Source organism: Meleagris gallopavo, chromosome 23, assembly GCF_905368555.1.
Source record: "Meleagris gallopavo chromosome 23, MGAL_WU_HG_1.1, whole genome shotgun sequence".
In the NCBI taxonomy this organism is placed as follows: domain Eukaryota; kingdom Metazoa; phylum Chordata; class Aves; order Galliformes; family Phasianidae; genus Meleagris; species Meleagris gallopavo.
This window is the reverse complement of record NC_139426.1, coordinates 6,589,899-6,617,262: the sequence shown is the minus strand read 5'-3', so window position 1 is coordinate 6,617,262 and position 27,364 is coordinate 6,589,899. Positions and strand designations below refer to the sequence as shown.

Sequence of the window (27,364 nt, the reverse complement as noted above, 5' to 3'; positions counted from 1 at the left end):
AGTAGCGGAGCATCAAACATGGCGCTGCGGCCGCCTCCAGCAGTCCGGCAGGACGGACGCTCGGGCGCCTTCGGGCCGCTCCGGAGCCGCTCGGCCCGCCGGCGCTCGGCAACCTTCGGCTCTTTCCGGAACCGCTCGCCGGCGAGGAGCGCTCGGGAAACCTCGGCTCCTTCCGGAGGCCTTCGCGGGCGCACGCGCCCCGCTCCCTTTCCCGCCCCCCCGCTCGGCCCGGAGCCTCCCGTGACCCCCGCTCTCGGGAAACTTCGGCTCGCTCCGGAGGCCGCGGACGCGAGGGAGTTCGGGAAGCTTCGGACGAGCTCGGAAGAGGTATTCCCGCCCAGTCGGGCGGGGCTCTTCGGAGCCTCTCGGGGAGGGGCTCGGCGGCGGCTTCGGGCGCCTTCGGCTCGGCGGCCGAGCTGCTCCGGAGAGACTTCGGCACCGCCCGGCTGTGCGGGGCGCGGTGCGTGGGACCGCGGGGATCTGCGCTCCTCCGTCCCGCCGCCATCGCCGCGCCGCCCCGTAAAGATTCGGCTGCGGTCGTTTGGAGGCACAGCTGCGTGGTCTGTGGGGTCTGGTACGCATTGACTGCCTTCCGAGCGTGGCACTGCCTCTGGAACAGCCCTTCGTGCGGGAGGAAATTAGCACTGAGTGCAAATTGACAGCTATGGCTCCCCGTGCTCTACAGAAATAGCTGCCTGTAAACACAGCTGTGAAAGAGCTCGAGCATCTTTAGATACATCGCAGCTTTTTGCCTGTTTAGAATGGGGGGGGGGGGGGGGGAAACACACACACAAAAAAACAGCAGGAGCGTTTTCACCACGTTGTGTCCTAAAGCCTCTGGCTCTGCTTTGGAGCTCCACACAGCTGGTGCCTCCCAGGCACCTCGCTTCACCACTTCACTGCTTTTTCTCCTCCCAGGACAAAGCAGACAACCCGTGTCTCTCCCACACGACCCTACACGGGATGATTTGGCCAAAGAAACCCGCAGGTTTGGCGAGCCTGAACGAGTGCCGGCTGGATCCGTGCCCTTCCTCTGCCTCCGTTGAACTTTTCCTCCCATCTGTTCTGCTGCTGGATGAGCACCTGGCCATCGGCAACGGTTTTTCAGCCCCACTGGCACTTTCATGCTTCTTTACCAACATCAACGAGCCAGAGGTGCTCACAACAAAGAGTGCCAGAGCTGCTGATGGGTTTAGGAAAAGGAACAGGTTGCCCAAGGAGGCTGTGGATGCCTCATCTGTGCAGGCATTCAAGGCCAGGCTGGATGTGGCTCTGGGCAGCCTGGGCTGCTGGTTGGTGACCTGCACACAGCAGGGGGTTGGAACCAGATGAACACCGTGGTCCTTTTCAACCCAGGCCATTCTATGATTCAAAAGGCTTAGTGGCTTGGGGAACCAGTGGAAATTGGAGTATTAGTGGAAAAGGGCTGTTTTCCTGCCATGCCCTACACCAGTTCCTTTCCTGCCTGGGCTCTGCCCCGCAGGGCACAGCTGATGCAAAACAACCAGGTTTTACCACCCAGGATCAGGCAGGCCCACGGCAGGCAACAGCACGCGAGCAGCTGAGTCACCCCAGGGCCGTGCCAGCCCCAAGGTGGGCAAACAGCAGGCTGGGGAGCCCTGTGCAAGCTGCTGCTCGTCCTCCAAACCCCTCTTGTGCTGGGCTGTCCACTCCATGCAAACCAGGACAGCAGACACAAGCAGGCTGTGTGCCGAGCAAAGCTCACTCTGGATAAGTGCAGAGGTACTGTGCACTTGCTGCGTTTTGCCATATTTCAAGCAGGCAGCAGCTGGAGCCGCATCCAGGCCCAAAGCGTTTCTGCTCCATCCTGCTGGGCGCAGCACACGGCATTGCCTCGGCTCCACCGCCCTCTGCGGGTTTGTGCCACCATTTCCAGCAGAGCTCAGCTGGTCTCCAGCTCTGCAGGAAAACAAGGAGGGCCTGTGAGCCAACAGCGTGCTCTGCCCTTACGTTCCTGTCCAGCACAGGAGGGGGAACACAGGAAAAACAGAAAGGATGGGGAGAAAAACGCAGGTGGGGTGCAAGATGCTCCCTGCTACCAGAAAGTAAAAAATAAATAAATATAAAAGTCATGAGCACCTGCAGACCCAGTAAAAAGTATTTATTTCAGTTACAATAAGCTTCATGTAGGGTGAAAAAATAGATACAAAAAAAAAATTCCCCCCATGTCCCTTTTACATATAAATATTAAAAATCCCTCTACATCTTTGCTTTCTATCTAGAGGTGCTGCAAGAAAACATGTGGCACCTGAGCTTCTGTCAGTGGTTTCTTTTCTAAACTGCAAAGAAGAGTATTAAAAAGCCCCGGAGGACCCCAGACCCATCCTGCCAGCTTTGCACTGGCCCCAGCCATGCTGGGATGGAGCAGGGGCCGTGCAGGGCTCACAGCTCCTGAACACGGGGGCACAGCAGCGAGCAAAATGGCAGCGAGGACTGCCTGCACTTGCCTGGAGCAATACCAGGCCGGGAGGCTGCAACCAACCTCCTGTTACGGGGATGGGAGGGATGCAGGACCGCCCCTGCGGCTGCTCTCGCCATGCTGCTTCCTGGGCTCCCTGTCCTGCAGGGACAGACGCTCTGCGAACCTGGGACAGGCAGAAGCGGTGCCCAGCAGCTTCACCACCACCACTCCCACCTCGCTTACATCTTTGGCACATCAACTTTTCCCTTTGCACTCAGAAATTAAAGCTAACCTCAGGAGCTGCAGAATCCCAACAGAGCCCTCCTATGATCCAGCCTCTGACAGGGCTCCACCGACCTCATCCCTGGGCCCTGTCCCCACTGTCCCCATCCGCATCCTCCGAGGACGGTTCCTCCTGGAGATCCATAGGCTGTGGGGCCAGCTGGCCGCAGCCCATCTGGATTCCCCAGCTGGGAACTGTCACCACAGGGCACTGTGTTTACAGCTGCACTGAGTATAAAAAAAATAATAAATATACTAATTCTTTGCTTAAAAAAAAAAAAAAAAAAAAAAAAGGCTTTAAAATGTATTTTCCCTGAACTTTTCCAGTGTATTCCAAAATGCATGAAAAAAAAATATATATTTCCCCTCCACCCTCCCCTGCCCCGAAATATATCTTAAAATATTTACCATCCTCGTGTGCGCATCTTTGGAGAGAGAAGGTTGTGCTGGCTGTATTTAGACACACAGCCCAACCTGCCGGCACCGCGGCGTTCCCTTTATGGCCTCGGAGGAGGACGGTGCCGTGCTCAGGGTTTGGGCTCCTGTTAGGGCCAGGCTTAGCGCTGCGTGTGTAAATACGGGGCAGCACCCCGGCACGTGGGACAGAAACCTCCCCACATCGAAGTCATTTCACAAACGAGCAAGGGGAAGAGAAGTTTTCACAGTGGATCCATCGGACCTCAGGTGATACTGGGGATGCCGCTCCAGTGAGAGCTGGGCAGCTCGCTGCGCTAAGTGGTCTGAGCCTCTCAAAGCGATGGGGAAATTCAGCCGCTGGCACAGGACGATGCAGCCGGGTCCCGGCGCCCACCTGTCACCAGACCTCACACTTTTTGGGGGGGTTCATGGGGGAGCCCAGGGGGCAGCTGAAATGCTCTGCAAACTCCCAGGAGTTGGAGACGGTGCCGATGACGCGGAAGCGCGAGGGGCTGTGCGGGTCGGTGATGAGCCCTTCGTGTGAGCTCTCCGGCGTGCGAACCGAGCACCACACCTGTGAGAAAGGGCAAGAGGAGCGAGTGCTGATGTCCACAGCTGCAGGACCCCACTCTTGGCAAGCCTGACTTGCACCTCCCTGATCTCCTTCTCTGGGGCATCTCTGGAGACCTCAGCTTTGCTGTCATGCTCTTCCAAAACCATGTGGGCGCATGCTTCCATGGATGGAAGGAAAGCCACGGATGGGTGGAACCTCAGAAACCCGCGCATCCATTCTCACTGCCTACCTGAGCGAAGCCAACGAAGAAGAGCTGGTGGTTGGTGAGGCCAAGGGTTGGGAGAGTCTCCTCCTCCCCGTTCTTTTTCAGCCAGTTTTGATACGCCTGGAGGTTGAGGAGCGTGATGGGCTCAGGGGAGGCACAGACCCAACTGCAGCATGCCACTCAGCCCCAGCCCCGCAGCCCTACCCGGTAGGCAGCCTTGAGCCCCCCATTATCAGCGATGTTCTCCCCAAGGGTGTGCTTGCCATTGACAGCCTCCCCATTGATGGTGTAGTTGCTGTACTGCTCCACCATGCATGCTGTCTGCCGCTTGAAGGCCTCCACTGAGGAGTTCTTCCACCAGGGACGCAGGTTGCCGTCCTTGTCATATTCCCGACCTGCCAAAAACGCATTGGGTCCTTTGTCACTCCGCTGGCCGCCCTGTCAGCATTCTGCCCACTCAGCCCTGGCCATACCTTGGTCATCAAAGGCGTGTGTCAGCTCGTGGCCCACCACTACACCAATACCACCAAAGTTCAGCGACCTGCGGGATGGCAACGTGGAGATTTAGCAAGCAGCCATTGCCCCCCAGCCATGCAATTCAGCATCGACTTTTGGCAATGGAGGAAATCTGGGAATGCTGCCCTCCCATGCTTTCCCCAGGAACTCACTTGGGAGAGGCGCGGGTGTAAAAAGGGGCCTGGAGGATACCAGCAGGGAAGACGATCTCATTCTTGGTAGGAGAGTAATACGCATTGACTGTTGGAGGCGTCATGCTCCACCTGCAGGAACAAGGATGTGGCAGCACAAAGCATTGCTGTGCTTTGCTCCAGCTGCACACGTTTATCACAGCACAGAGATGTCAGCCCAGTGTTTATTTCCCAGAACCAGCACAGCCAGCAGGAGCATTTTCAGGAAAACCAAATTCCAGTGCTCCAGCGGGCAAGGAGATACCGTGATCCTCCCACTGACCACAACAGAGAAGCAGAGCATGACCATACCAAGCAGGGAAGAGGACTTACTGGTCCCGGTTTGGCGGTTTCCGGAGCTGGTCAGCCGTGACCCTGGCTGAGAAGTTGTAGAACTGCATGACGTTCTCAAAGTAAAGGTCGGACACGGCATCGTACTGCAGAAGAGCAAGGTGTGAGCAGCATGCAGTGAGGCCCAGCCCCACTCCTCCCCGCATGGTCACATCTGAGCCTCCGGAACTGGCTGAATTACAGCTGCTCTCATTTCTCCTCCTCTCCAACATCTGCAGAGCCCCAGGAGGGCCATGAATCACCATTACGGAAACCAGCTCCTCAGTGTCTGGGCAGGGATCCCAAGAGCCCCAGCCAAGAAGGTCCAAGGACACAGCGAGACCCTTCCGAGGGGATGTGGCTAAGGCTGCCCCGGGGCCTGGCCATGGGCACGCACACCCTGCACATCCTGGAACGGGAGACCCAGGGGACATCATCTATCTGAGCAACTCACATCGTTAAAGACTTTGTCCAGCTCCTTGGGGTCCAGGATGAACTTTGGGTAGCCGATCATGTTGTAGATGGCATCCGCCTGAGGTCACAAGGACGGAGGTGCTTTTGGTGCCAAGGTGGGAGGACAGGATGGCCGCCCCGCTGCTGCCACCAGCGCCTCACCTTCTCTTTGGCCGACTTCCTCGTCTCCTCGTCCATCCACTGCAGGGTCTCCAAGCTTTCCTCGAAGGCTGTTTTAATCTCTGCAATCATTTCCTCTGCCTAGACAAAAGAAAGCAGCGCGTTTTGGCCTGGAGAGCTGGCTTCCCACTCGAACAAGTCCAAGGACTGACACAGAACCCTTTGCACAGAGGGGAGAAAGGCTGGGATAACCCAGCTTTCCCAGCACCAGGGCCGCACGCTGCCTGTGGGACGCACCACCTGCTTGCTGTCCTCGGCGAAGGTAGCCTTGACAAACATGGCACCCAAGGCAAAGCCCAGGTTGTTGTCTGTGTCGCTGATGCAGAACTTCCAGCGCGGCAGGCAGGTCTGCAAGGGCGACAGGCAGCCATGAGTGGAGGCACAGCATGGCCGCAGCCCCCCAGCCTTCACACCACGACATCAGCTCTGCACCCATCAGCTGTCAGAGCTATGACCCCAGAACACACCCCATATCCGCGCTTGGATGCAATTAGAGGGGAACTTTGCTAAAAAATGCCGTAGCTCTTTTGTAGGAGTCCAATTTCTTGGAGGCATCAGGACTCACCTTCTTCGTCCCATACATCACTTCCATGAACTTCTCCTCAGCATCCTGGAAGCGCTGGTCAAGGAAGGGGCTGGTTTTACGCACCAGGTTCCAGATCATGTAGTTATTGAGGAGGCTGTGGCAAGAGGCAGTGAGCGCGGAGCAGGACGTACCCCAGGCACCCCTCCATGCAGGCAGGGGGCTCTCACCATTTATCTGTGGCCAGGATGAGTTCGGAGACCTGCTCCAGGTACTCCTTGGCATAGACCACGACGGGCTCTGACTCATTGAGTTCCACAGGATAGAAGACCGTGGAGAGGAAGGGCATCCAGTCCACAGCTGGTGCCAGATCCTGCAAAAGCCATGTTGCTGCTACGGACTTACGAGCTATCAGCAGTGGTAGCCTCTTCCCGAGCTGTTTGATGGATTTGGCTGATTCTGAAGAAACCATTTCCCATAGCAGCAGCATCCTCCGAAGGTCGGAGGGAACTAAACAATTTCCTCCCACAAAGGAAAAGAAAGTCGGGCGGGTGTGAAAATGCTGACAGCGGAGTGGGGGGAAGGCACATGATGGCCCTTTGGGGACGAGGGGAGGTGGTCGGGCTGACGTCTGCAGGGCAGTGCAGCCAGGAGGGCGTTTGCGCCTCAGTGGGATGGCTGCCAGTCCCATCAGCACTCTGGAGTCTGGGAGGAGTGAGTTGAGGTGGGAGAACAGGCCAAGCTATTGCACAAGTACTTTCCAAACAGTTTGGGCTGGTGTTGGCCTTCCCTGGAGGAGCTGCGTCACCCCTCCACCAGCTCTGCTCCAGGCAGGGCCACAGCGACACGTCAGCCCCACCATGCTCCTACCTTCAGCTCTCCAGCAGTCATCTTGTGGTAGATGACCTCCTCATCCCGATGCTTCTCCTGTGGGATGGTGATGTTGGCCAGTGCTGTCTCAAACTCCAGGATCTGCTGCATTTGCTGCCGTGTTGACTCTTCGTCGGTGCCGCCCAGAAACATGCCCAGCTGCACCATGTAGTTCAGGTACCCAGCGAGCACCTGTGACAAAGTGTCATCCAAAGCTCAGTGTGGCCAGGGCACCCAGCAACCCCAAGCCTCCCAACCCTTACAGTCCTTCCAATCCTCCCAACTCTCCCAACCCTTCCAGCCCTTCCAACCTTTCCAGGCCTTGCAACCCTTCCAGATCTCCCAATTCTCCCAACCCTTCCAACCAACCTAACTCTCCCAATCATTCCTATTCTTCCAACCCCACCACCACCCTGACCTTCTCATTCTCTGTCTTGTTCAGGTAGTAGTCCCGTGACGGCAGCCCCAGCCCCGACTGGTCCACCTGGATGACGTTGCTGTTGGAGTTCTTGGAGTCGGCGCTGACGTAGACGGAGAAGAAGGGTGAGATGCGGTAATGCGCCGTCACCTCCCGCAGCGTCACATTGAAGTTGTCCCCCCCGGCCCAGGGCCCGGTGATGTTCCATCCTCCCAGCTGGGGAGAGACACTCAGTCAGGCACAGCAGTGTGGGGATGCGTGACCAGGACCTGGCGGATGGCAGGGCAGCTCCTCGTGCCCGCACTGCAGGGAAGGACGCACCTTGGTGATGAGCTCCATCAGCGGGGCGGCGCGCAGCTCCTCGATCTTGCTCTCATTCATGCAGGCCTGGTAGTAGCGCTGCGCCTTGCGCTCCGCCTCGCTCGACACGTTGGCCGTGGTGTTCTCTGCAGGATGCACCCAGGGCGGCTTGTGGGGGCACGTGGCATCGGGGGGGGCTGCAGAGCCCCTAACCCTCTGCCAAATGCTCAGCCTCAGTTTGGACAACGGCTCCAAAAGGACACTACGGATCACTCTGTGTGCCCCTGGGACATCCCACGGCCCCAGCCCTGCCCCTGCCCCTCTCCGGCAGCTCCAGTTCTTTGTAAGAGAGAGATAAAGGAAGAAAAACAACAAGTGTTTTTCCAGCACTCCGCCGTTCCCAGCATCCCAGCCCCCTGCGCTGCCCTTGCCCCTGTGCTGGCAGTCCCAGCTTGCTCCCCGGACTGCATTATTTATTTCTACAAGAAAGAACAATAAACCCATTTTTCTTCTCCGCCTTCAAAACTATCTTTTATTTTCTTTCACTAAAACCCTGCTTCCTTGGGGTTTTTCCTCTCCTCACAACACAGCCTGCACCTCTGGCTCCCCAGATGTGTGGGTTTTTGTGCCTGGTCCCTTGGCTCCAAGGAATGCGAGGAAATGCCGAGCACAGCTGCTGGCCAGGGGCCCACTGCCTTCAGATTGCTGCAGGAAGAGCCGGGACAGAGCTGTCCCCAAAAGGCAGCTCTGCTCACAGATAACCACCCCAGCGCCCGGCGCAGAGGAAAGTGCTGATAAGGGGCACTTGTTTGCTCAGAGCTTGAACAAACCGTCCCCTGGATAAGCCGCTGCGCTGCAGTGTTTGCATGCAGAGGCAGCGCGCGGGGCCGTCCCCAGAACAGCCCCACTGGGAGCAGCCCCACTGCAAAGAGCTGCCAAAGAGAGCCCCGCGCTCACCCAGCAGGTGCTTCATGACGGCCTGGTTGTGCTCCCAGAGGTTGTTGAAGGTGCCCCAGCGTGAGTGGCCGTCAGGGAGGGGGTTGGCTTTGACCCAACCCCCGCAGGCGTAGCTGAAGAAGTCCTCGCAGGGGTTCACCGTGCGGTCCAGGGAGCCGAGGATGGAGCTGGTGACGGAGATGCAGGCCTCCGACAGACACACAGCGGGCGGCCCTGGGGGGCACCACAAGCTCAGCACAAGGAGCCCCCAGCTGCACCAGAGGGCACCCACTGCTCACCCAGCATTCTATCCATTCTATCCATAATGTGGGCAGACATCCCCATGCACGAGCATCCCACCCCGTAGCAAGGCATGTGGGCAAGAACCCCATCCTGCACCTGACCATTCCACCGCGGATGATGGACAGAGAGAACATACCATCCCATACCCAAGCAGCCTGCCTACTCCCAGTCCCACTCCAGAGCAAGGGGTGCAGCCAGAAGTGTGCCCAAGCATCCTTCCCAGAGCCAAACATTCTACCCTGGGGCTAGGGATGCAGGTGAGCACCCCGCCCAGTGCCCAAGCACCTCGCCCTGGGGTGCTGGACCTGAGCACCTTATCTTGTACCCAATTATCCCATCTGCTGCTCCACCATCACTCTCTGGGGTGAAAGATCCTGTCACATCACAGAATCCTGCCCTGGAGTAAAGGATGCAGATGAGCATCCCCTATTGTGCCCGAGCGTCCCATTGAGCTGCAAGTTCCCTGCCTGGTACGCGGGAATCTCACCCCAAAGCGAGCACTCCAACCTGCCCCCCAGCACCCCATCTTGCCTCCCAGGACTCCCCTTCTGCCCCCCAGCACCCCTCCCAAGGGGTCAAGTTGCAGCACAGGACTCACGGGCTCGGTATTGCAGGATGAGCCCCAGCAGGCACGCTCCCAGCACGGCCGCCAGGACGGCCACCACAGCCACCAGCTGCTTCTCGGGGCGTGTGCGCTGGGCCCAGCACCCCGTGCTGCTCCTGGAGAAATTCACCTGTGGGAAAAGCAGCGCCGTTTCCCCGTCGGCACCACGTGGGAAAAACCCCACGGGTGCATCCGCCATCCTCCCCCTTAACAAACCCCGCAGCACCGAGCGGCCCCCAGACAGGGAGTGGGCGCATTCCAGCCTGGGAAAAGCCGCAGCTGCCTTCCAGAAAGCCGCCAGGAAGGGCGGCACAATGGCAGGAAAGGGAGCGGGGAGAGCGCGGCCACAGCCATGGGATCACCTGCCGTCCCGTGCCACCCCACGGCCACCGCCAGCCCGGTGGTCCCGGCGCTGGGCAGGGTGGAGACGGGAGTGCCGGAATGGGATCCTCCCGTTGTGCCCAACAACATCCCCAGGAAGCGCGGTCGATGTGGCGGTGTAGGGAATCACGGGGACAAAAGCACTGAAACTTTTGGGGTGGGAAACACTGCTGTGGGCAGAGGTGGAAAGGGCTGTGCCAGGAGCACAGCTCCAACCCTGAACCTTTCCCTGTGAGAGCCCTTTTCCTGCCGCTAACTGCCCTCATTAAGCTGCTTTCCCGCGGCTCGGGGAGGATTTAGCCTAAAATCCCCTTTGTGCGGGAACAAAGTTCTGTCCCGCAGTAATTGCCCACTCTGCTGGGCCAGGAGGGGCCCGCGGTGCTGCGGGAATGGCTGAGGTGGACCTGACCCCATGAGATGGATGTCCCACGGGATGGACACCCCACATGACGGAGGATGTCCCAAGGGATGGTTACCCCGTGATGGATGGATGCCCCACGGGATGGATGCCCCACAAACCCAGAGGCGCAGCCCCATTAGTGCCAGCGGGGACGGGAGCAAAGGGCGGAGAGCGCAGCGCGGCGGCACCGGACTTCGTCCTGCAGGGGGGGTCTCACCCAGCCCGGGGAACGCGGCCTCCCGCAGCCAGGACCCCAATCTTCCCCTTTTCCCCAAAAGCGGCCCCTACCTGGAACCCGTTGGGGTACCCATCGCCTTCGCTGATGGAGTCCAGGGGGTCTTCGTCGTCCAGCGTGGCCCGCTTGTAGGTGGACATCTGCGGGGCGGTGGGAGCGCGGCGCTGAGCGGCGGAGGGCAGCGCTCGGCCCTGGGACCCCCTCGGGTCGCGGAGCCCCGCACAGCTCCGAGGCAGCGCCGCACCGCTCCCGCGGGGCCGCCCCGCGCAACCGCCGCTGCGCTCCGCACGGCGCTTCTCCCCCCGCCCCGCACGGCGCAGAGCCCACGCGGGGCTCGGCCGCACAGCCCCCCCCCTCTCGCACCGCCGCCCCCACCCCGCGCGTGAATCCGGACCCGGGGATGTGGGGGCAGCGGGGGGCAGCCCCTCACCGCGCCCTCGGGGTGAGACCGCCGCCATTTCGCCGCCATCGCGGCGCCGCCCGCCCCGGTCCCCCCCCCTCCACCCTCCGGTACCCGCACGGCCGGCGACCCCCCCGCACCCACGGGTGCTCCCCGTTCATCGCGATGCCCGGAAGGTCGGAGGAAAGGGAGGGAGGAGAGGGTAATTAGCGTTGATGAAGGGAAGTGCGGAGCGGTGGGGGGGAGGAGGGGGGTACGCACTCACCATGGCTGCGTGCGGCGGTGCGGGGCGGCCCCGGGCGGCGCGGAGCGGGGGTGCACCTGGGGCGGCCGCGGAGATGGCCCGGCCCCGCGCTGCCCCGCACCGCCCCCACCGCCCCGCACCGCCCCGCAGTGGGGGGGTGAGGGGGCTGGGAGGGTGAGGACGGGGTTTGAGTTCGGATATGCGGCGCTGCGAGTGTGCAACGCTGAGCGTGCAGTGCTGCGAGCACGTGGCCGTGCAGCTGTGCAAGGGAGGGGGCACGCGTCGGTGCACAAACGTCCCGCCGTTGCACTAGGGGGAAGCGAGCGTGCCGGAGTGCAAACCCGCCGCGGTGCACGCACGCAAGCACGTGCAAGGATGCCAGGGTGCGATTTCGCGTGCGCGCACGTGTGCGACCTCCGGGGCTGCACCCCCCGTGGGGTCGGGGCTCCCTGCAGCCGTCGGAGCGCATTTTTGGGCTGAGGCCGCCCCCTCCTGGGGAGCACCGAGCGCCCCACGGCTCTACGCGGTGCCCCCGTCCCAATCACCCCGACCCCATCGCCCCAAGCCCACCACCCGATCCCATCGCTCCGACACCACCGCTGGACCCCCGACCCCGTCGCCCCGACCCCGTCTCTCCGCCCCCACCGCCCCGACCGCACCATCACCACCCCCACGTGGTCCACGAGGTTCACCCGGGGACTGCCCTAAAGGGGCTGTAAGGGAGCGGGGCCGAGCACAACCACAAAGCAGACCCCAGGGACTCCACACCCCCAACCCAGCCGGTCCCGCCGAGCCTCCCCAGTGCTCCCAGTCCTCCCAGTAAAACCCGGCAGAGGGCACCAGTAAGCCCAGTTTGCTACCTCCCACCCCCCCGTGCCGGCAGCGGGTGGAGGAAGGGGAGGAGGAGGAGGAGGCGAGGGCCGGAGCCGGGCCGGGGGGATTTAAGGCCGCTGCCCCCCCGCCTCCTCCGCTCCGCACCCGGAGGGACCCGCGACTGCGCCCAACTTTGTGCGGGGCCGCCCCGTGTGGGTAAGGGACCCTCGCACAGGGACTTCTAAGGGTGGGGGGGGCGTGGGGACACGGCTGTGCCAGGGGACATCGATGTGCGGTGGGGACACGGGGATAGGGCGGGGACGGCGAGGACACGGGGACGCGGGACCGGTGATGGGGACACGGGTGCAGATGTGGGATGGGGACACGGGCAGGCAGCAGGGAGGTGGATGTGCAGTGGGGACATGGGGTGCAATGGGGACGGAGATGTGAGTGGGGATGGAGGTGTGCGGTGGGGATGCAGATGTGCAGAGGAGACATGGCCGTGGGATAGGGACATGGGCGTGAGATGGGGACACAGGCACAATGGGGACACAGACACAATGGAGGGCCGTAGGCATGCCACGGGGCCACATATAGGGACATAAATCATCAAAAGGGGACACGGACACGGTGGGAACATAGTCATGGTGGGGATACAGGCATGCCTCGGGGATGTGGGGACACACACATGCAATGGGGGATCCAGATGTGCAGTGGGGACCAGGACATGCGGTGGGGCCCCAAGGTGCTACGAACACACGCATGCAATGGGACGGGGACACAGTGTGATGGGGATGGGGACACCAGGTGGGGACACAGCCGTGCAATGGGGACCCCAGTGTGCAATGGGGTGTGGGCAGTGGGGCCGTGCCGCCGTTCCCCAGAGCGGTTGGAGGCAGCACAGTGCTGTCCACAGGGGTCACAGTGTGACCGCACAGGGAGGGGACGTTCCCTTCTGTCCTCGCTTGGCCGAGCCCAGGGCCAAAGGTCTGGCTGGAGAAACTGAGGCACAGCGGGTGCTGCCCCGCAGCTTTCTCCTGTCCGTTCCCCAAGAGGAGCACTGAAGGGGCACAATGAAGGCTTTTCTCCTCACACTCCTGGCCCAACTCTGCTCGGCATCGCTGGTTCCTGGTAGGTGGCTCGTTAGGGCTGCACACCAGCTGGGTGCCCTTCGGGACCGTGCAGCTCACCGAGCACCCTGCACCCCACAGAGAGGGAGAAGGACCCCGAGTACTGGAGGCAGCAGGCACAGGAGACGCTGCGGGATGCACTGAGGCTGCAGCACCTCAACCAGAACGTGGCCAAGAACCTCATCCTCTTCCTGGGCGACGGTGAGGGGGGACCTTGCCCAGGGTGTATCGAGTGGCTTTGCACTGCACTGGGCGCTGCGATGCGTGGGGCGCTGCACCCCATACCCCATCCCGTCCTGGCGTGGCGCTGACGGGTGCCCACCTGCAGGTATGGGTGTCTCCACCGTGACGGCCGCACGCATCCTCAAGGGCCAGCTGCAGCACCGCAAGGGCGAGGAGAGCCTGCTGGAGATGGACAAGTTCCCATATGTCGCCCTGGCCAAGGTGAGCCCGGGGCGGGCGCTGCAAGGTCGCTGGCGGGCGGGCGGCATCGAGCGGAGCTGAAATTAGGTCATGGGCGGCGAGCGGCATTGGCTGGTGTCCTGTACCCAGTGCTGTGCCAGGGCTCACCCACGGGAACGGGGGGGCCGGGACCCCTCCTCTCCTCCCGGGGCTGTTTTGCTGGAGAAAAGGCTCCTTTTGTTGTGAAGTTGCAAGCCCCCGCCCCTTATTTCAGCTGGTCCCTGCAGGGGATGCTTGTGAGGGTGCAGAGGGCGGGCTTTTCTCTGTTTGCCTAAAAATGGCTTGAAAAAGGACTGAAAGCAGCAAAACACGGTGAGGGTGTGCAGCATGCACTCATCAAGAGAGCACAAAAGATGGGTATTGGGCTGGGGCCACCAAAGGGTGAAGAGTTGGAACCCTAAGAAGATGTAGGGCTGGGATCCTTCATATGTGTTGGGTTGGGAGCACTGATGGGTTTAGGGCTGGGGCTCCAGGAGATGATGGCTGGGGCCAGCAATGGGTAAATAGCCGGGATCCAGTAATTACTGCACTGAGACCACAGATGGGTGCAGAGTTGGGAACCCAAGAAGATGAAGGGCTGAGATCCTTTGTATGTGTTGGGTTGAGACCACCAATGGCTGCAAAGCTGGGGCTGCAGGAGGTGTTGGGCTGCAACCACCCATGGATGAAGAGTCAGGACCTCCAGGGAATGTTGGGCTGGGACGTCTCATGGGGGAAGAGCTGGGACCTGATGTGTGCAGGGCTGGGACCACCAAAGGGTGCAGAGTTGGGTCTCCAGAAGGTGCTGAGTGCCGAGCAGTGCAGGAGGGAAGTCCCAGTTTGGGGACAGTGACAGTGATGAGGATGATGACATTCAGGATGACAGTAAAGGTCTCTTTATTTCCCCAGACCTACAACACCAATGCACAGGTGCCCGACAGCGCGGGCACAGCCACCGCCTACCTCTGTGGTGTCAAAGCCAACGAGGGGACAGTGGGTGTCAGCGCCGGTGTCACCCGTGACCGCTGCAACACCACCAAGGGCCAGGAGGTGACCTCCATCCTCCGCTGGGCTAAGGATGAAGGTGAGGAGCCAGGTTTTGGGGGACGCGGGGTTTTTGAGACGTTCCCACCATCGTCCTGTGAATTCATGGTGCAGGCAAGGCGGTGGGCATTGTCACCACCACGCGGGTGACCCACGCGACGCCCAGCGCAGCCTACGCGCACTCGGCCAACCGTGACTGGTACTCAGATGGAGAGATGCCCCTGGATGCACTGGAGGGTGGCTGCAAAGACATCGCCCGGCAGCTGGTGGAGAACATCCCTGACATAGAGGTGGGAATGGCAGTGGGGATGGCGGGACCAGGAGGAGCTGGGATCACCTGTGGATGGGCTGATACTGGGCTGGTAGCACCAAAGGGTGCAGAGTTGGGATGAAAATGGGATGGAGAAACGCTAAAAGCAGCAAAACGTGGGGACAGGGTGCAGCACACACACATCGAGGATGCACAGAAGGGAGTGGATGTTGGGCTGGGACCACCAAAGGGAGCAGAGTTGGGACCCCAAGAAGATGTAGGGCTGACATCTTCAATAGATATTGGGACTGGGGTCATTGATGGGTTTAGGGCTGGGGATCCAGAAAATGATGGCCAAGAGGGTGAAGAGTCAGGACCTCCAGCAGATGTTGGGTTGGGACTGCTCACAGGGAAAGAGCTGGGACCTGGCGTATGTAGGGCTGAGACCACCAAAGAGTTCAAAGCTGGAACACGAAGACTGGTGTAGGACTTGTTGGTGTAGGACTGGTAGGACTGGGATCCTCAATAGATGTTGGGGTTGGAGTCACCGTTAGGTGCAGAGTTGGGATCCCAGGAAGATGTAGGACTGAGATTCTCAATAGGTGTTGGGGCTGAGATCACTGTTGGGTTTAGGGCAGGAGACGATGGCTGGGACTACTCATGGGTGAAGAGCTGGGATCTAGTAGGTACTGCATTGGGACCACCCATGGGTGCAGGGCTGGGGCTCCAGGAGATGTTGTGCTGAGACCACTCATGGGTGCAGGGCAGCAGTGCCACAGCAGCTGCCCCGCTCTCACAGTGAGACACAAACCCCTTTCTCACGCTTCTCGTGCCCAAAAAGCTGCATTGTCCCCTCAGTTCTGCCCCTCGTTGTGGATTTGCAGAAATTCAGCCCTGTAAATAAATATGCTTCTGTACTTCAAAATAGCCCCAAAGCAAAACATCCCAGCCTGTTATTTAGCTGGTTAATAGCCTCTTCTTCTCTGTGTTTTTTTTTTTTGTTTTTTGTTTTTTTTCCCTTTAATATAATTTTAACTCTGTCCCAGGCTGGAAATAATTATATAGCGGGGAAGAGATTTTTTGTTTTTCCCTTTCTCCCTCTTCTTCCCTTAATAATTTTGGTGGTGTTGTTTTGCTGCTTTATAATTCACCTTCTGAATGAGGCGGGGGGGAGTGGGAAATGAAAAAAGAAATAAATCTCAGCCCGGTTATAAATACCGTCAGGCAAACATCGGATGCTCCAAAGCAAACAGAGGCTGCGGGATGGGGTCTGCTCCAGCGGGGTCACATGGGGACCCTACAGGAGCATCCCTGCCCAGCACCACTGCTGGAAATGGCTATTTCTGTCCTTGGGGTAATTAACAGGGAGCGATTAAGAGGGAGAGAGTTATTTCTAGCCAGAAATTCCTCAGGGTGGTTGCGTCAGGGCTTTCCTGGGCACCACATCCTTTGGAGCATCTTTGGGGGTTGCCTCTCTCCGCTCATCTTATAGGAGAAAACAATAATAATAATAATAAGACACATTTCTACACCTGGGATTTTCCCTACAGGTGATCCTGGGGGGTGGGCGCAAGTACATGTTCCCCAAGAACACCAGCGACGTGGAGTACCCGCAGGAGGAGCGGCACCGCGGCACCCGCCTGGACGGCAAGGACTTGGTGCAGGCGTGGCACGACGCTAAGCCTGCGGGGAAGGTGTGGGATGGGGCACCCGGCGGCCCCGTGTTGGGGATGGGGGGCTGTCCCCATGGGGAGGTGACCCCGCGTGGCCCCAACAGGTTGCCAAGTACGTGTGGCACCGGAGGGAGCTGCTGGCGCTGAACCTCAGCCGCGTTGACTTCCTCCTGGGTGAGTGGCCCCCGGTGCCCCGTGGACGTGTTGGCATCCCCAGGGCACGGCGACCCTCAGATATGGCATTTCTGAGGGATGCAATTTCCACCCTTATAGGGACGCAATCTTCACCCCATTGGAGGCACAATCTTTTTTGCTCTAACTCACCCTCTCTCTACTCCTCACCTTAACCATAACCATAACCCTACCCCTAAGCCTATCTCTACCCCTAACCCTAACCTCTCCTCCTTCTCCTTACCCTAACCATAACCCTAACCATAACCCTAGCCCTAACACTAATCCAAACTCAAACCCTACCTCTACCCCTAACCCAAACCCAACCTCAACCCTTACCCCTGCCCCTACCCCTCACCCCACCCACTGCCATTCCCCGGGTCTGCCCTGCTGGGAGGAAGGAAGGGCCGGGAGCATCCCCATCCCTATCTAATCAGCCCAGGAATGGGATCCGGTGTGGGCCGAAGTGCCTGAGCCAGCACAAAAGCGGTGCTGGGCTCCGTGGAGCCGCCCCGCCTCCAGCATCTGTGTCCCCAGGTCTCTTTGAGCCGGGGGATATGGTGTACGAGCTGGACAGGAACAACGAGACTGACCCGTCGCTCAGCGAGATGGTGGCCGTGGCCATAAGGATGCTGCAGAAAAACCCGCGGGGCTTCTTCCTGCTGGTGGAAGGTGGGGGGGCTGGGGGCGCATCGGGGCTGCGGAGAGGGATGAGGAAGCGATGGGGTGTAAAAGGAGGGTGGGAAGGGGGCAGGAGACAGGAGGTGCATCGCAAAAGCGGGATGCAGAGCGGGAGGTAAAGAGAGCGATGGGGGGAAAGGAGGGGTCGGGGGTGCGGGGCCGCTGCGAGGCAGCGCCGTGGGACACAGCGCTGTGGGGCGGCTGCAGGCGGCCGCATCGACCACGGGCACCACGAGGGGAAAGCCAAGCAGGCGCTGCACGAGGCGGTGGAGCTGGACCGCGCCGTGGGGCTGGCGGGGCGCCTCACCTCCCCCCACGACACACTCAGCGTCGTCACCGCCGACCACTCGCACGTCTTCACCTTCGGCGGTTACACCCCGCGAGGGAACCCCATTTTTGGTGAGCGCCCCGTCCGCCCCCGCCCTCTCCTCCCCCCCTTCCCATCGCAGCGGGATGTCACCGACACGCGCGTGCCGCCAGGGCTGGCCCCGATGCAGAGCGACGTGGACCGCAAACCCTTCACCTCCATCCTGTACGGCAACGGCCCCGGCTACAAGATCGTGGGGGGCGAACGCGAGAACGTCTCCGCCGTGGATTTCGGTGCGTGCGACGGGGCTGAGAGCCACGGCGGCACGACGGCCGCGTGCCGTGGCCGGGTTCTGACGCTTTTTGTCCCCCTCCCCTCCAGCTCACGCCAACTACCAGGCGCAGGCGGCCGTCCCGCTGCGGCAGGAGACGCACGGCGGTGAGGACGTGGCGGTGTTCGCCCGCGGCCCCATGGCGCATCTCCTGCACGGCGTGCACGAACAGAACTACATCCCCCACGCCATGGCCTACGCCGCCTGCATCGGCACCAACCGCGCGCACTGCAGCTCCGCCGCCCGCCCCGCCGCCACCGCCTCGCTCCTGCCCGTCCTCCTCCTCCTCCTCCTCCTCCTCTGCTAAAGCGAAGCGGCTTTGGGGAGGGGGAAGTGAGGGGGGGGAGGGTGATGGAGAGGAGTGGTTTTCTTTTTAAGGGGGGGAAGAGCGAAAAGAAAGACTTCGGCGCAGCAAAGCAAGGCAGCGCCGGCGGTTTCGGTGCCGCCGCGGCGCGCTGGGCCGTGCCCCTGTAAATACACCCTTCCTCCCCTGTCATTAGAGTCCTGGGCCCGCTGTGGGATTTGGGCTCGGGGCTGCGGCCAAAACCTCCTAAAGTGTAGCCGGGGGGGCGGGCGAGGGGGGAGGTTCGGCTGAGACCCAACGCCGGTGCCCAACTCATTGCATATGTGGGCATCCGTAGGGCTTTTGCTCCTTGAGCTCTGGAATGGTTTTGGGGCTCAGCGCTGCACAGAGGGGAGCGGGGGAGGTGGGGGGGTTGGCCGCTCACCTCCTCCTTAGGGGCTGGGAATGGGCAACCTCGGGCAGGGGGGGGGACAGAGGGAGAGAAGATGGGGTGATATGGGAGTGGGGTGCAGCCGGAGAGGGGCTCCAGGTGTGCAAAGGGTGCCGTGAGTGTGCAAATGGTGTGCACGTGGGCTGCGTGCATGCAGCGGAAGCAGTGGTGCCCTGGGGGTGCGAAGGATGAGCAGCAGTGCTGTGGGTGTGCAAACGGTGCTGTGGGTGTGCAAATGGGGACGCGTGCATGCGGTGGGTCCTGGAGGGGGGGGACAGCCCCCTGGGTGTGCATGTGGGGCTCTGCACGTCGCTGCCCTGGGTGAGCCGCTGCTGCCACGCGTGCACGTGCAAATGGAGCCTTGCATGTGCAAATGCAGCCCTGCAAACCTGGGTGAGCAAGTGGTGCCTTGCACGGACGTGCAAATGTCACCGTGCGTGTGCAACATCACCCAGCACCGCGCTGCAGCTGCACACAGTGCCACACAGATGCGCCCTGAAAGCACCGTGAGCCCCCATGCCTGCCCCATTATTTATTCCCCCCTCCCTGGACCCCTGCTCATTCCCTATAAATAAACCTTTGCTTCATTTTTCCTACACCCCCAAACTTCACAGTGCTGTCGCATGGTGGTTGGCACAGCAGTGGGGCTGCGGTGTCCCCACCCCAAACCACCCCCCCCCCTCCCCACTCCTCCCTCCCAAGCGCTGGGTTTTCCCAGAACGGGTGGTGCTGTGCTAAATTTGGGGTCTGCGTGTGGTTTGGGGTCGGAGGGAACTGCCGAGTGGTGTGACCGCTGCAGGGCAAATAGGGGCTTGGGGTCAGGGGGGTTTGAGGGGGGGACAGACCAAAAATCCCAAAATAACCCTGCAGAAGGAATGGGGGATTTGTCAGCTCAGAGAGGGGAAAGGAGGGGAAAAAGAAAAAAAAAACAAATGTGGGCACCTGGACCCAAAATCCAAAATCTCCACCCTCCTGCAGCCCTGGGCCCCACTGCAGCCCCCAGTGTGGGGAACAACCCCCCTTCCCTTTCCCCTTCCCCCTTCCCCCCCCCAGCATCAGCTGTAGCGATAAATAGACTTTTATTTGTACATCAATACGGGTAACACAACCACAACCCAGGAGAGGGGCAGAAAAAAAACCCACAGCCCCAAACTCCCCCCCTTCCAATCTGGAGCTGTTAACCCTAAAGAAAGTAGGGGGGAGGAAGGGGAAGCTGGGGGGGGGGGGGAGGGGGGCAGCAATGTGGCCCCTGCAGAGTTCTGAGCCCCCACACTGTGGGATTTTCTCTTTTCTTTGTTTTTTTTTTTTTTTTTTTTTTTTTTTTTTTTTTTTTTTGCAGGGGGGGCACACTGGGTCTGGCCCCACTCTGCATTTGGGGTCGGGGGGGGGCATTGCACTGTGCGTGTCCCTGTACCCATCCCCCCCCCCAGAAGGGGGCATTAAGGTAAAGGAGATTGTCTGGAATCGGGGGGGGGACCCTATAGGTGGGCCCCAATCCCGCAGTAGGGACGATGGCTTCGGCTCCTGGATGTGAGCGGTGGGGGGCACTGCAGGGGGGGCACAGCGGGGACCCTCCTCCAGCGGTGCCCCCCCGGGCTTTGGGGGTCGGCTACGAGCCCTGTGCAGGGAACAATAAGGGCTGTAGGGCTGTGCCCAGGTTTGGGGGCACGGGGGGGTCGTGGGGAGGGGGTCTCAGCCTCACCGGGGTTGGGGGAGGCTGCTCCAGCTGGATTTTGATCTCGGGGTGGCAGGCACTGCCTGTTTTGGGGGGAGCATGAGCACCCATGGGTGAGCCCAGTGCCCCACTGCTGCAGGGACGGGTACCTGGGGGGGTGCCGGGGGGCTCCTCTGGCCAGGGGGGGTCGGCAGAGGTGTCACGCTGCCGGGGGGTTCCCAAGGATGAGCGGCTGTCCTGCGGGCACAGGGTGGGGTGACATGGTACTGCATCCCCAGCACCCTCCCCCCCCCAGCCTCGGCCCCCTGACCCCATACCCTGCCCTGCTCGCCCACAGGCTGCTCGTCCGGCTCCTCGGCCACGCTGCCGAAGCTGCTGGCACTGGAGGACGAGCGGGAGAAGTCCTGCAGAGGCTCCGGCCTCTCCGCCCTGCGAGGGACAGAGCTGGCCCCGTGCCACCCCGGACCCCTGTATGTGTCCCTCCCCGTGTCACCCCACCCCACACTGCCTCATCCCTGTGCCATTTGGCTGCCAATGGGATCCCGTGCTAGCACCACTCCATCCTGGTGTCACTCCACCCCGGTGTCACTCTGTTCCCATGCTGCCCCATCCCACCCCTACTGACTTGTCCCCGTGCCACCCAGCCCTGTGCCACCTGAGTGCCGCGCTGTCCCCACCCCACCGCACCCACCAGTAATCACATCCCTGTGCTGCTGTGTCCCCACAACATCCACTTCCTGTGTCACCAGGTGCCAGCCTGGCCCAGTGCCACCCTGTCCCCATACTGCCTTGTACCTGTGCCACCCCATTCCTATGTTACTGCACCACCCTGTCCCCATGCTGCCCAGTTCCAATGGGTGACAGTGTGACACTGCACCCGTACTGCTCCACGGCACTGCTGCCCTGTCCCCATCCCTCTGCCACCATCCATGTGACACCTGGTCTCATTGCATCCTGGTGCCCCTCCATACCTGTGTCCCTCTATCCCCCTATCTCCGTATCCCCATATCCCAGTGATCCCATGTCCCCACATCCTGGTGTCGTTGTGACCCTCTATCCCCATGTCCCCTTGTCCCCATGTCCCGATATCCTCATCTCCCTGTGTTCCCGTGTCTCCCCATGTTTCCACGTCCCCGTGTCTGTGTGTCCCCATGTCCCCGTGTCCGTGTTTCCGCGTCCCGATGCCGGACCTGTCGGGGTTCCGCCGGCTCTCGGGTGAGCTGTGCGCGGAGTTGCCGTCGTTGCCCGGGGCGGGGCCGTCCCTGCGGGGGCGTTGGGCGGTGATGGGGGGCCGACCCGACCCGCGTCCCCCCGCCCCCGTCCCCACCTGCCCGGCGCCTCCTGGATGCTCTCGATGCCGATGGCGCTGGAGCGGCGCGAAGCGAGCGGGCCGGGCCGCCGCCGGGACGGGCTCTTCCCGGGGACCAGCAGCGCCTGCGGGCGGGCGGGAGGCGGTCAGCGGGGGGCGGCCGGCTGGGGGTTGCCCGCACGTCACCCCGCCGCGCACCCCGCCACGCACCTCTTCCACCGAGCCCAGACCGATGGCGCTGCCGCGGCGGCCGCGGCGGCTCCCGGGCACCAACAGCGACTGCGGCGGCACGAGTCAGGGGCGGGGGCGGGGGCAGGGGGCGGGGACCGGGCTTGGGAGCGGGACCAATGGAGGGACGGGGCTTCGGCCGGAGGGGCGGGGCCGGGTGGCGGTGGGAGGGGCCGTGCCGAGATCGGGGCGGGGCGAGAGGGGCGGGGCTGGAGGGGGCGGGGCACGCCGGAACGGAGAGCCTATGGGAGGGCAGGGCGAGCAGAAGGGCGGGGCTTAGAGAAGGGAGTGGCGGTGGGGCCGTGCGATCATGGGCGGGGCTGAGAGCGGGGCGGGGCCTTTACAAGGGGCGGGGCCAGGAGGGAGGTGGGCGGGACGTGCAGCGAGTCGGGTGGGGTGGGCGGGGCGTTGTTGCGGGGCGGGACTTCGCGGGGGCGGGGCCTATGGGAGACCAAAGCTATGCAAGGGGCGGGGCTTGTCGAAGGTCTGGGCCTATGGGAAGGCAGGGTTGATATAGGGGCGGAGCTTATCGAAGGGCAGGCAACGGGAGGTGGGTGGGCGGGGCTTAGGGAAGGGGCGTGGCATGGCACGTGGAGCAAAGGGCTGAGAGCTTGAGGGGCGTGGCCTCGTGTCCAAGGGGGCGTGGCTTTGTGCTCATGCGTTGGGGTGCAGCTGAGGGCGCGGCCCCGGAGGGGCGTGGCTCTATGCGCATAACTCCGCCCCCTCCATCAGGCCCCGCCCCCCAGCAGCTCCCGGCCCCACCTTGAAGGACTCGAAGAAGCCCGGGGCCGAGCCGTTGTCCGGGCGTTCCTCGTCGGGGCCCATCCCCAGCATGGCCTGGCTGCGGCCCTGCAGCTCCTCGTGCAGCGTCTCCAGCAGCGCCGCCCGCGTCCTCTCCTGCACGGCACCCAGTGCTCTGAGCGAGGCCACGCGCAGCACCCACCACTGCCACCCCAGCAGCGCGCACCTCCAGCTTGGCGAACTTCTCGGCCTTGTAGCAGGCGTACTCGGCGTTGATGAGCTTGGTGAGCAGAAACTCCTGGAACTCGGGGCCCTGCGGGGCGGTGGCGGTGCTGGGTGGGCGCCAACGGGGCTCCTCTGCGGGCGGCACCCGCGGGCGCTCACCTTCCTGAAGATGGCGGGGTCGGGCAGCGGCGGCCCAAAGAAGGGGACGTCATCGCGGGCGGTGACCGACACTTTGTAGAGGGGCCCCTGGGGGCCGCCGGGTTCCAGCTGCACCACCACAAAAGCGTGCAGGAAGTTGGAGGCGATCATGTCGGGCACAAAGGGGGTGTTCTCGTCCTGAAAGACGACGGCCACGATGTCGTTGCCGATGTGGCGCTTTCGCTGCAGCTGTGGGGATGCAGGCACACAGGGGTGAGGTTGGCTCCTGCCGTCCCCCCGGCCCTGGGGTCGTGAACGCTCCATAAATACTTAGGAGGCACCAGCAGCTCCCATGTCCCCTCCGGCACCCAGCACTACCCCAGGAACCCCTGTGCCCCACTGAACATCCCCATACACCCCAAAATGGCCCCTCAGCCCTCACAACCCCTGTACTCCATCAAATGACCCCATGACCTCCCTTGCTCCCCACCTGCTGCGCGTCGCCCTCGGTGTAGGGCAGCTTGGTGGAGACATGGAACATGATCTCCTTGTCCCGAAAGTGGCAATACACCGACTCGCTGCCCGTCTGCCCGTGTGTCACGTCCAGCCCTCCCCGAAAGCTGCATGGCATTAAGGGGAGAGGATTTTCTGGGGGGGGGAAAGGGAGGAACCCTTTGGGGTGCTCCTATCCTGCACCCTGCACACACCCCTTGAAGTCACGGAGCTGCACCCGCTGCCCCAGGATGTCAAGGAACTCGGTGAATGCTGGGCTCTCTTCTGTGGTGCCGAAGAGCTCTTCTTCTGAGGTCTGTGGGGACAGCAGTGGGTGCCCCCCGACCCCCCCCCCCCCCCCAAATCCCCACCCTGGCCCCACACCCCGGTACCTGCCCCAGCTTTTGGTAGATGACACCGAATTTGAAGTGGTTGCTGAGCACGTGCTCATCGAAGGCGAGGATGAGGCGGGAGGCCTGGGGGGGCGTGGGGTTGTGGGTTAGGGATGGAGATAGGGATGGGTTTAGGGTTGGAGTTGGGGTAGGAGTAGAGTTAGGGTTAGGAATGGGGGTTGGGGTCATGCACTGTGCTCACCTTGGGGTAGAGCACAGGATAGAAGCGGTCCACATTGATGTCCTCACACACGAGCTGCGGGGGGAGGCAGAGTGCTGAGAAGTGGGTGCTGGGGGGCACCCATAGGTGTTGCTGGTGGGCAGGAGGGCACCAACCTTGGCCATCTGAACCACGTTGGGGAACTCGGCCAGGCAGGAGATGGGCACCACATCGTGCAGGGTGCGGGATCGGGTGCTGCGAGGTGAGAGGAGTCAGGGTGCTATGTCCACATTCACCCAGCGCCTGGGTGGCCCCCGGCCCTGCTCACCGCAGCAGCAGGTGGAGGTGCTCCTGTTCATCATATTTGAGGGAGAAGACAAGGTGGCCCAGTGCGGGATCCAGGGAGTAGTAGTTGAAGTGTTCCTGCCAGCAGCCAGGGGGGCACCCATGGGTCCTCACACACAGGGCACCCACAGCCCCACCAGTGGCCCACTCACACCCATGGTCACGTACACAACAGGGCCACCCGTCTCACCATCCCATGATCTCCAGTATAGACCTATGAGCACATGCCTGTGGGCTACCCATTCCTGAAGACACCCATCCTCGCAGGCCACCCATCCCACAGACACATGTAGGGTCACCGCGCTCATGGGCACCCACCCCTGCTGAGCACCCACACTTCTGGGGTCTCCATCACCATGCGCACCCATCTGCATGAAGAACCCCATCCATGAGCACCCATGCCATTGGTCCCCCATGTCCATCAGTGTCCATCCCCAAGTGCACCGACACTTACAGGACCCCTGTACCCATGCACACCGACAGAGACGTGCTCCCCAGTGCCCACCTTGCCCAGGAAATGCTTGCGGTAGATCTTGGCTGTGTGGTTGCCCTCCAGCCGCACACGGGTGCCGGGTGCTGGGTTCAGGGGGGGCTCGGGGGCCCCGCTCAGCTGGTGGTTGGTGCCCTCGATCCAGTAGCCCCCAAATTGTGGTAGCAGGATGAGGGGGAATGGCCCTTCCCGGCCCAGCACCTGCACCCACAGCTGAGCTGGGTGCCCCCTGACCCCCACCCACCCAACCTCACCAAACTGGGAAGCATGGCCACGCTACCTCGTGCACACTGGGGTATGGGATGTAGTCCTCCTCCGTCTGCAAGGCAGTAGGGTAGTGAAGCTCTTCTGGAACTCCTGAGTGCTGTATGACACCCCCTCCCCAACCCCCCTTGTTGGCACATACCTTGAGCGGGGGGGGCACAGTGCGGTGCTGCTGGGCCATGCTGCTGCCTGTGGGACACGGCCATGGGGTACGGGGGGCACCGGGGGCCGTGTGATCCATCCTGGTGCCGGGAGGTCACCCAGGGGAGGGGACAACTCACCTGGGGGTGGCGGTGCTTGCGGGACGCAGTTAGCTGGCCGGGGGTGGGGCGGGGGGGTCCATCGTGGCGCTGCCTGAGAGGAAATGGGGAGCTGGGAGCTGCCCCCTGGGGGTGTCCGGCTGCGGGGGAAAACCATCGCCGCCCCCTCCCCAAGAGTGCGACCGTCCAACCCCCCCCGACCCCCACGGAGCGCCCTCTGCGGGCGGGCGGGAGCGGTGCGGGGCAGCACCACGGACAGCGGCGGGGACCCCAGGCGCAGCGCAGCCCGACCCGACGGCCCCGTGCAAAAAGCGCGAGCCCCCCCAGCCCCGTGCAAAGCCCGCGGGGTGCACCCCCCCCTCAGCCATCCATGGAGCCGTTCTGGAAGTTGTGGGGGGGAGCACCCAAATGTGGGGCCAGGGCTGGGATAGGGGGTAACAAGGACGGCAGATTGCAGGGATATGGTTGGGGGGGATGGAATATGGGGCCGGGATGGGGGAGGGGGAGAAGGGAGGGGGAGCAGATTTGGAGGTGAAAGGGGGGAGGCAATTTGTAGGTACATACTGGGGAGGTTTGGGGACACATAGGGGCTGACGCTCCCCACCCCCACCCCTAGACCCCCCACCTCCTCCCGGTACCGGCAGCGGCTGAAGGTCACGGGCCCGGCCCGGCCCCCCACGCTGCTGCGCGGCCCCGGGGACACCGGCGGTAGTGGCAGTCCCGGGGGGGAGGGGGGCTGCGCGGCGCTTACCGGAGGCGGCGGGAGCGGAGCTGAGCGGTGCGGGGCCGGGTCGGTACCGGTACCGGAGAGCAGCGGCGCGGGGCCCCACCGCTCGCAGCCGCCGCGCCGCGTCACGTGCAGCGGGGCGGGGCGGCCCGCACGGGGGCGGCCGGCACCGGGAATGGCACCGGAACCGGCACCGGCACCGGGCACCGCCATCCCGGCACCAGGAGCGGAGCAAACGCCTCCATAACCGGCGGCGGACCCGCAGGGGGAATGGGGATGGGCGGCGGGAGCAGGACCCGGCGGCCCCGTACCCTCCGCCCGGGCACTCAGCGTCCCCTCCATCCGCCCGTCCGTCCGTGAACAGAGTGCCACGGCGCTCCCACCCGAGCTGCCAGGCTGCCCTCGTCCTCCCACTCTCGGTACCCACAGCACTCCCACATCTGCCCCCCCGTCCCTGGGGACAAAGTGAGTCCATTTCCCTGTCTGTCCATCCGTCCGTCCACCCATCCTTCCATCCCTGGTGTCCATCTGTGCCCATCCATCCTTTCTCCCATCCCTAATGCCCAGAGTGAGTCCATCTATCTGTCCATCCTTCCATCCATTCATCTGTTCCGTCATCCCTGCTGGCCAGAGTGAGCCCATATATCCATCTGTCCATCTCTAGTGCCCACAGTGAGTCTGTCTACCCATCCTCCCACCTGCCTATTCTCCTACCCCTGGTGCCCAAGTGAGTCCACCTGTCTGTCCCTCCACCCATTCAACTTCCCAACTCTGGTGTCCAGTGATTCTATCTGTCCATCTGTCCATTTAATCTCCCATCCCTGGAGTCCAGAGTCCATCCAGCCAGCCACCTGTCCCCATGCCACGGGTGTGCCCCAGGAGCCCTCAACATCCCCCAGAGCAGTGACTGGGGCTGGAGGAGGGAGGCGTGATTTGGGAAGGGCTGGCACCAAGCTGCTGCCCCGAGGGAGCACTGCTGTACGGCCCAGTGCCAGCACAGGAACAGTGAGGGCTCAGCCCCACAGCTGCCTGGGCTGGAGGCACGCAGGGATGTGGGCAGCTCTGTCCCACAGCACGAGCCAGCACTGCATCTGCTCGGGAAGGGCTGCCAAGCATCGCCTGGCCAAGGGCAGGGGAGCACGTGGGCTGCACTCAAGGAAAGCAGTGGGTGCCAACAGGC

General features: G+C 62.2%; 4 protein-coding genes across 19 annotated transcripts; 2 read left to right on the top strand and 2 right to left on the bottom strand.

Moving 5' to 3' along the window:
- The first annotated feature begins 17 nt into the window (after nucleotides 1–17).
- Nucleotides 18–2,731, top strand: LOC146542897 (uncharacterized). The gene is made up of 2 exons (XM_085242170.1): nucleotides 18–574; nucleotides 919–2,731. The coding sequence occupies exons 1-2, from the start codon at nucleotides 19–21 to the stop codon at nucleotides 1,044–1,046; spliced, it is 684 nt and encodes a 227-aa protein (XP_085098296.1). The 5' UTR covers nucleotide 18; the 3' UTR covers nucleotides 1,047–2,731.
- ECE1 (endothelin converting enzyme 1) lies at nucleotides 2,108–11,334 on the bottom strand. 5 transcript variants are annotated; one of them, XM_085242138.1, is made up of 18 exons: nucleotides 11,185–11,334; nucleotides 10,573–10,659; nucleotides 9,498–9,633; nucleotides 8,618–8,830; nucleotides 7,682–7,806; nucleotides 7,361–7,576; nucleotides 6,943–7,134; nucleotides 6,303–6,445; nucleotides 6,115–6,229; nucleotides 5,787–5,897; nucleotides 5,532–5,630; nucleotides 5,371–5,448; nucleotides 4,920–5,023; nucleotides 4,569–4,679; nucleotides 4,374–4,441; nucleotides 4,105–4,295; nucleotides 3,925–4,020; nucleotides 2,108–3,695 (listed from the first exon to the last, which is right to left on the bottom strand). In XM_085242138.1, the coding sequence occupies exons 1-18, from the start codon at nucleotides 11,185–11,187 to the stop codon at nucleotides 3,519–3,521; spliced, it is 2,265 nt and encodes a 754-aa protein (XP_085098264.1). In that variant the 5' UTR covers nucleotides 11,188–11,334; the 3' UTR covers nucleotides 2,108–3,518. The 5 variants fall into 5 exon arrangements, with proteins under 5 accessions (XP_085098264.1, XP_085098263.1, XP_085098261.1 ...); XM_085242137.1 differs by lacking the exon at nucleotides 11,185–11,334 and adding an exon at nucleotides 11,064–11,131; XM_085242135.1 differs by lacking the exon at nucleotides 11,185–11,334 and adding an exon at nucleotides 11,060–11,123.
- Nucleotides 11,091–19,336, top strand: ALPL (alkaline phosphatase, biomineralization associated). Of its 3 annotated transcripts, none has more exons than XM_085242160.1 (12): nucleotides 11,091–11,121; nucleotides 13,007–13,107; nucleotides 13,188–13,307; nucleotides 13,435–13,550; nucleotides 14,457–14,631; nucleotides 14,706–14,881; nucleotides 16,392–16,535; nucleotides 16,619–16,688; nucleotides 17,223–17,357; nucleotides 17,574–17,765; nucleotides 17,847–17,966; nucleotides 18,055–19,336. In XM_085242160.1, exons 2-12 carry the CDS (start codon nucleotides 13,050–13,052, stop codon nucleotides 18,309–18,311), a joined length of 1,563 nt encoding a protein of 520 aa, XP_085098286.1. In that variant the 5' UTR covers nucleotides 11,091–11,121; nucleotides 13,007–13,049; the 3' UTR covers nucleotides 18,312–19,336. The 3 variants fall into 3 exon arrangements, with proteins under 3 accessions (XP_085098286.1, XP_085098285.1, XP_085098284.1); XM_085242159.1 differs by lacking the exon at nucleotides 11,091–11,121 and adding an exon at nucleotides 11,864–12,192; XM_085242158.1 differs by lacking the exon at nucleotides 11,091–11,121 and adding an exon at nucleotides 11,864–12,192 and having other exon boundaries at nucleotides 12,893–13,107.
- Nucleotides 19,337–20,210: 874 nt separating this feature from the next.
- RAP1GAP (RAP1 GTPase activating protein) lies at nucleotides 20,211–27,011 on the bottom strand. Of its 10 annotated transcripts, XM_085242144.1 has the most exons (20): nucleotides 26,209–26,268; nucleotides 25,479–25,551; nucleotides 25,340–25,386; nucleotides 25,214–25,252; nucleotides 24,949–25,134; nucleotides 24,427–24,521; nucleotides 24,275–24,353; nucleotides 24,141–24,194; nucleotides 23,939–24,022; nucleotides 23,762–23,862; nucleotides 23,545–23,674; nucleotides 23,076–23,303; nucleotides 22,918–23,004; nucleotides 22,713–22,847; nucleotides 21,933–22,001; nucleotides 21,741–21,847; nucleotides 21,604–21,675; nucleotides 20,731–20,842; nucleotides 20,441–20,650; nucleotides 20,211–20,356 (listed from the first exon to the last, which is right to left on the bottom strand). In XM_085242144.1, the coding sequence occupies exons 3-20, from the start codon at nucleotides 25,376–25,378 to the stop codon at nucleotides 20,348–20,350; spliced, it is 1,836 nt and encodes a 611-aa protein (XP_085098270.1). In that variant the 5' UTR covers nucleotides 25,379–25,386; nucleotides 25,479–25,551; nucleotides 26,209–26,268; the 3' UTR covers nucleotides 20,211–20,347. The 10 variants fall into 10 exon arrangements, 8 of the variants coding, with proteins under 8 accessions (XP_085098270.1, XP_085098268.1, XP_085098267.1 ...); XM_085242142.1 differs by lacking the exons at nucleotides 23,762–23,862; nucleotides 24,949–25,134 and having other exon boundaries at nucleotides 20,441–20,496; nucleotides 20,563–20,650; nucleotides 25,479–25,597; nucleotides 26,209–26,947; XM_085242141.1 differs by lacking the exons at nucleotides 23,762–23,862; nucleotides 24,949–25,134 and having other exon boundaries at nucleotides 20,731–20,794; nucleotides 25,479–25,597; nucleotides 26,209–26,960.
- Nucleotides 27,012–27,364: the final 353 nt, after the last annotated feature.

What these genes read in the sequence shown, in the direction of transcription:
- LOC146542897 (XM_085242170.1), top strand. Translation starts at nt 19, where the DNA reads ATGGCGCTGCGGCCGCCTCCAGCAGTCCGGCAGGACGGACGCTCGGGC. An exon ending in TGCGTGGTCTGTGGGGTCTG is followed by an intron (nt 575 to 918) that starts GTACGCATTGAC and finishes TTCTCCTCCCAG; the next exon opens with GACAAAGCAGACAACCCGTG.
- ECE1 (XM_085242134.1), bottom strand. Translation starts at nt 10,988, where the DNA reads ATGGCGGCGAAATGGCGGCGGTCTCACCCCGAGGGCGCG. An exon ending in CATCCTGCAATACCGAGCCC is followed by an intron (nt 8,831 to 9,497) that starts GTGAGTCCTGTG and finishes GGTGCCCCCCAG; the next exon opens with GGCCGCCCGCTGTGTGTCTG. An exon ending in CGTCATGAAGCACCTGCTGG is followed by an intron (nt 7,807 to 8,617) that starts GTGAGCGCGGGG and finishes TGCATCCTGCAG; the next exon opens with AGAACACCACGGCCAACGTG.
- ALPL (XM_085242160.1), top strand. Translation starts at nt 13,050, where the DNA reads ATGAAGGCTTTTCTCCTCACACTCCTGGCCCAACTCTGCTCGGCATCG. An exon ending in CCGCGTTGACTTCCTCCTGG is followed by an intron (nt 16,689 to 17,222) that starts GTGAGTGGCCCC and finishes CTGTGTCCCCAG; the next exon opens with GTCTCTTTGAGCCGGGGGAT. An exon ending in CTTCTTCCTGCTGGTGGAAG is followed by an intron (nt 17,358 to 17,573) that starts GTGGGGGGGCTG and finishes GGGCGGCTGCAG; the next exon opens with GCGGCCGCATCGACCACGGG.
- RAP1GAP (XM_085242139.1), bottom strand. Translation starts at nt 26,722, where the DNA reads ATGGGCACAGATGGACACCAGGGATGGAAGGATGGGTGGACGGACGGA. An exon ending in ATCCTGTGCTCTACCCCAAG is followed by an intron (nt 24,023 to 24,140) that starts GTGAGCACAGTG and finishes ACGCCCCCCCAG; the next exon opens with GCCTCCCGCCTCATCCTCGC. An exon ending in ATCCAGGAGGCGCCGGGCAG is followed by an intron (nt 21,676 to 21,740) that starts GTGGGGACGGGG and finishes ACGCCCCCGCAG; the next exon opens with GGACGGCCCCGCCCCGGGCA.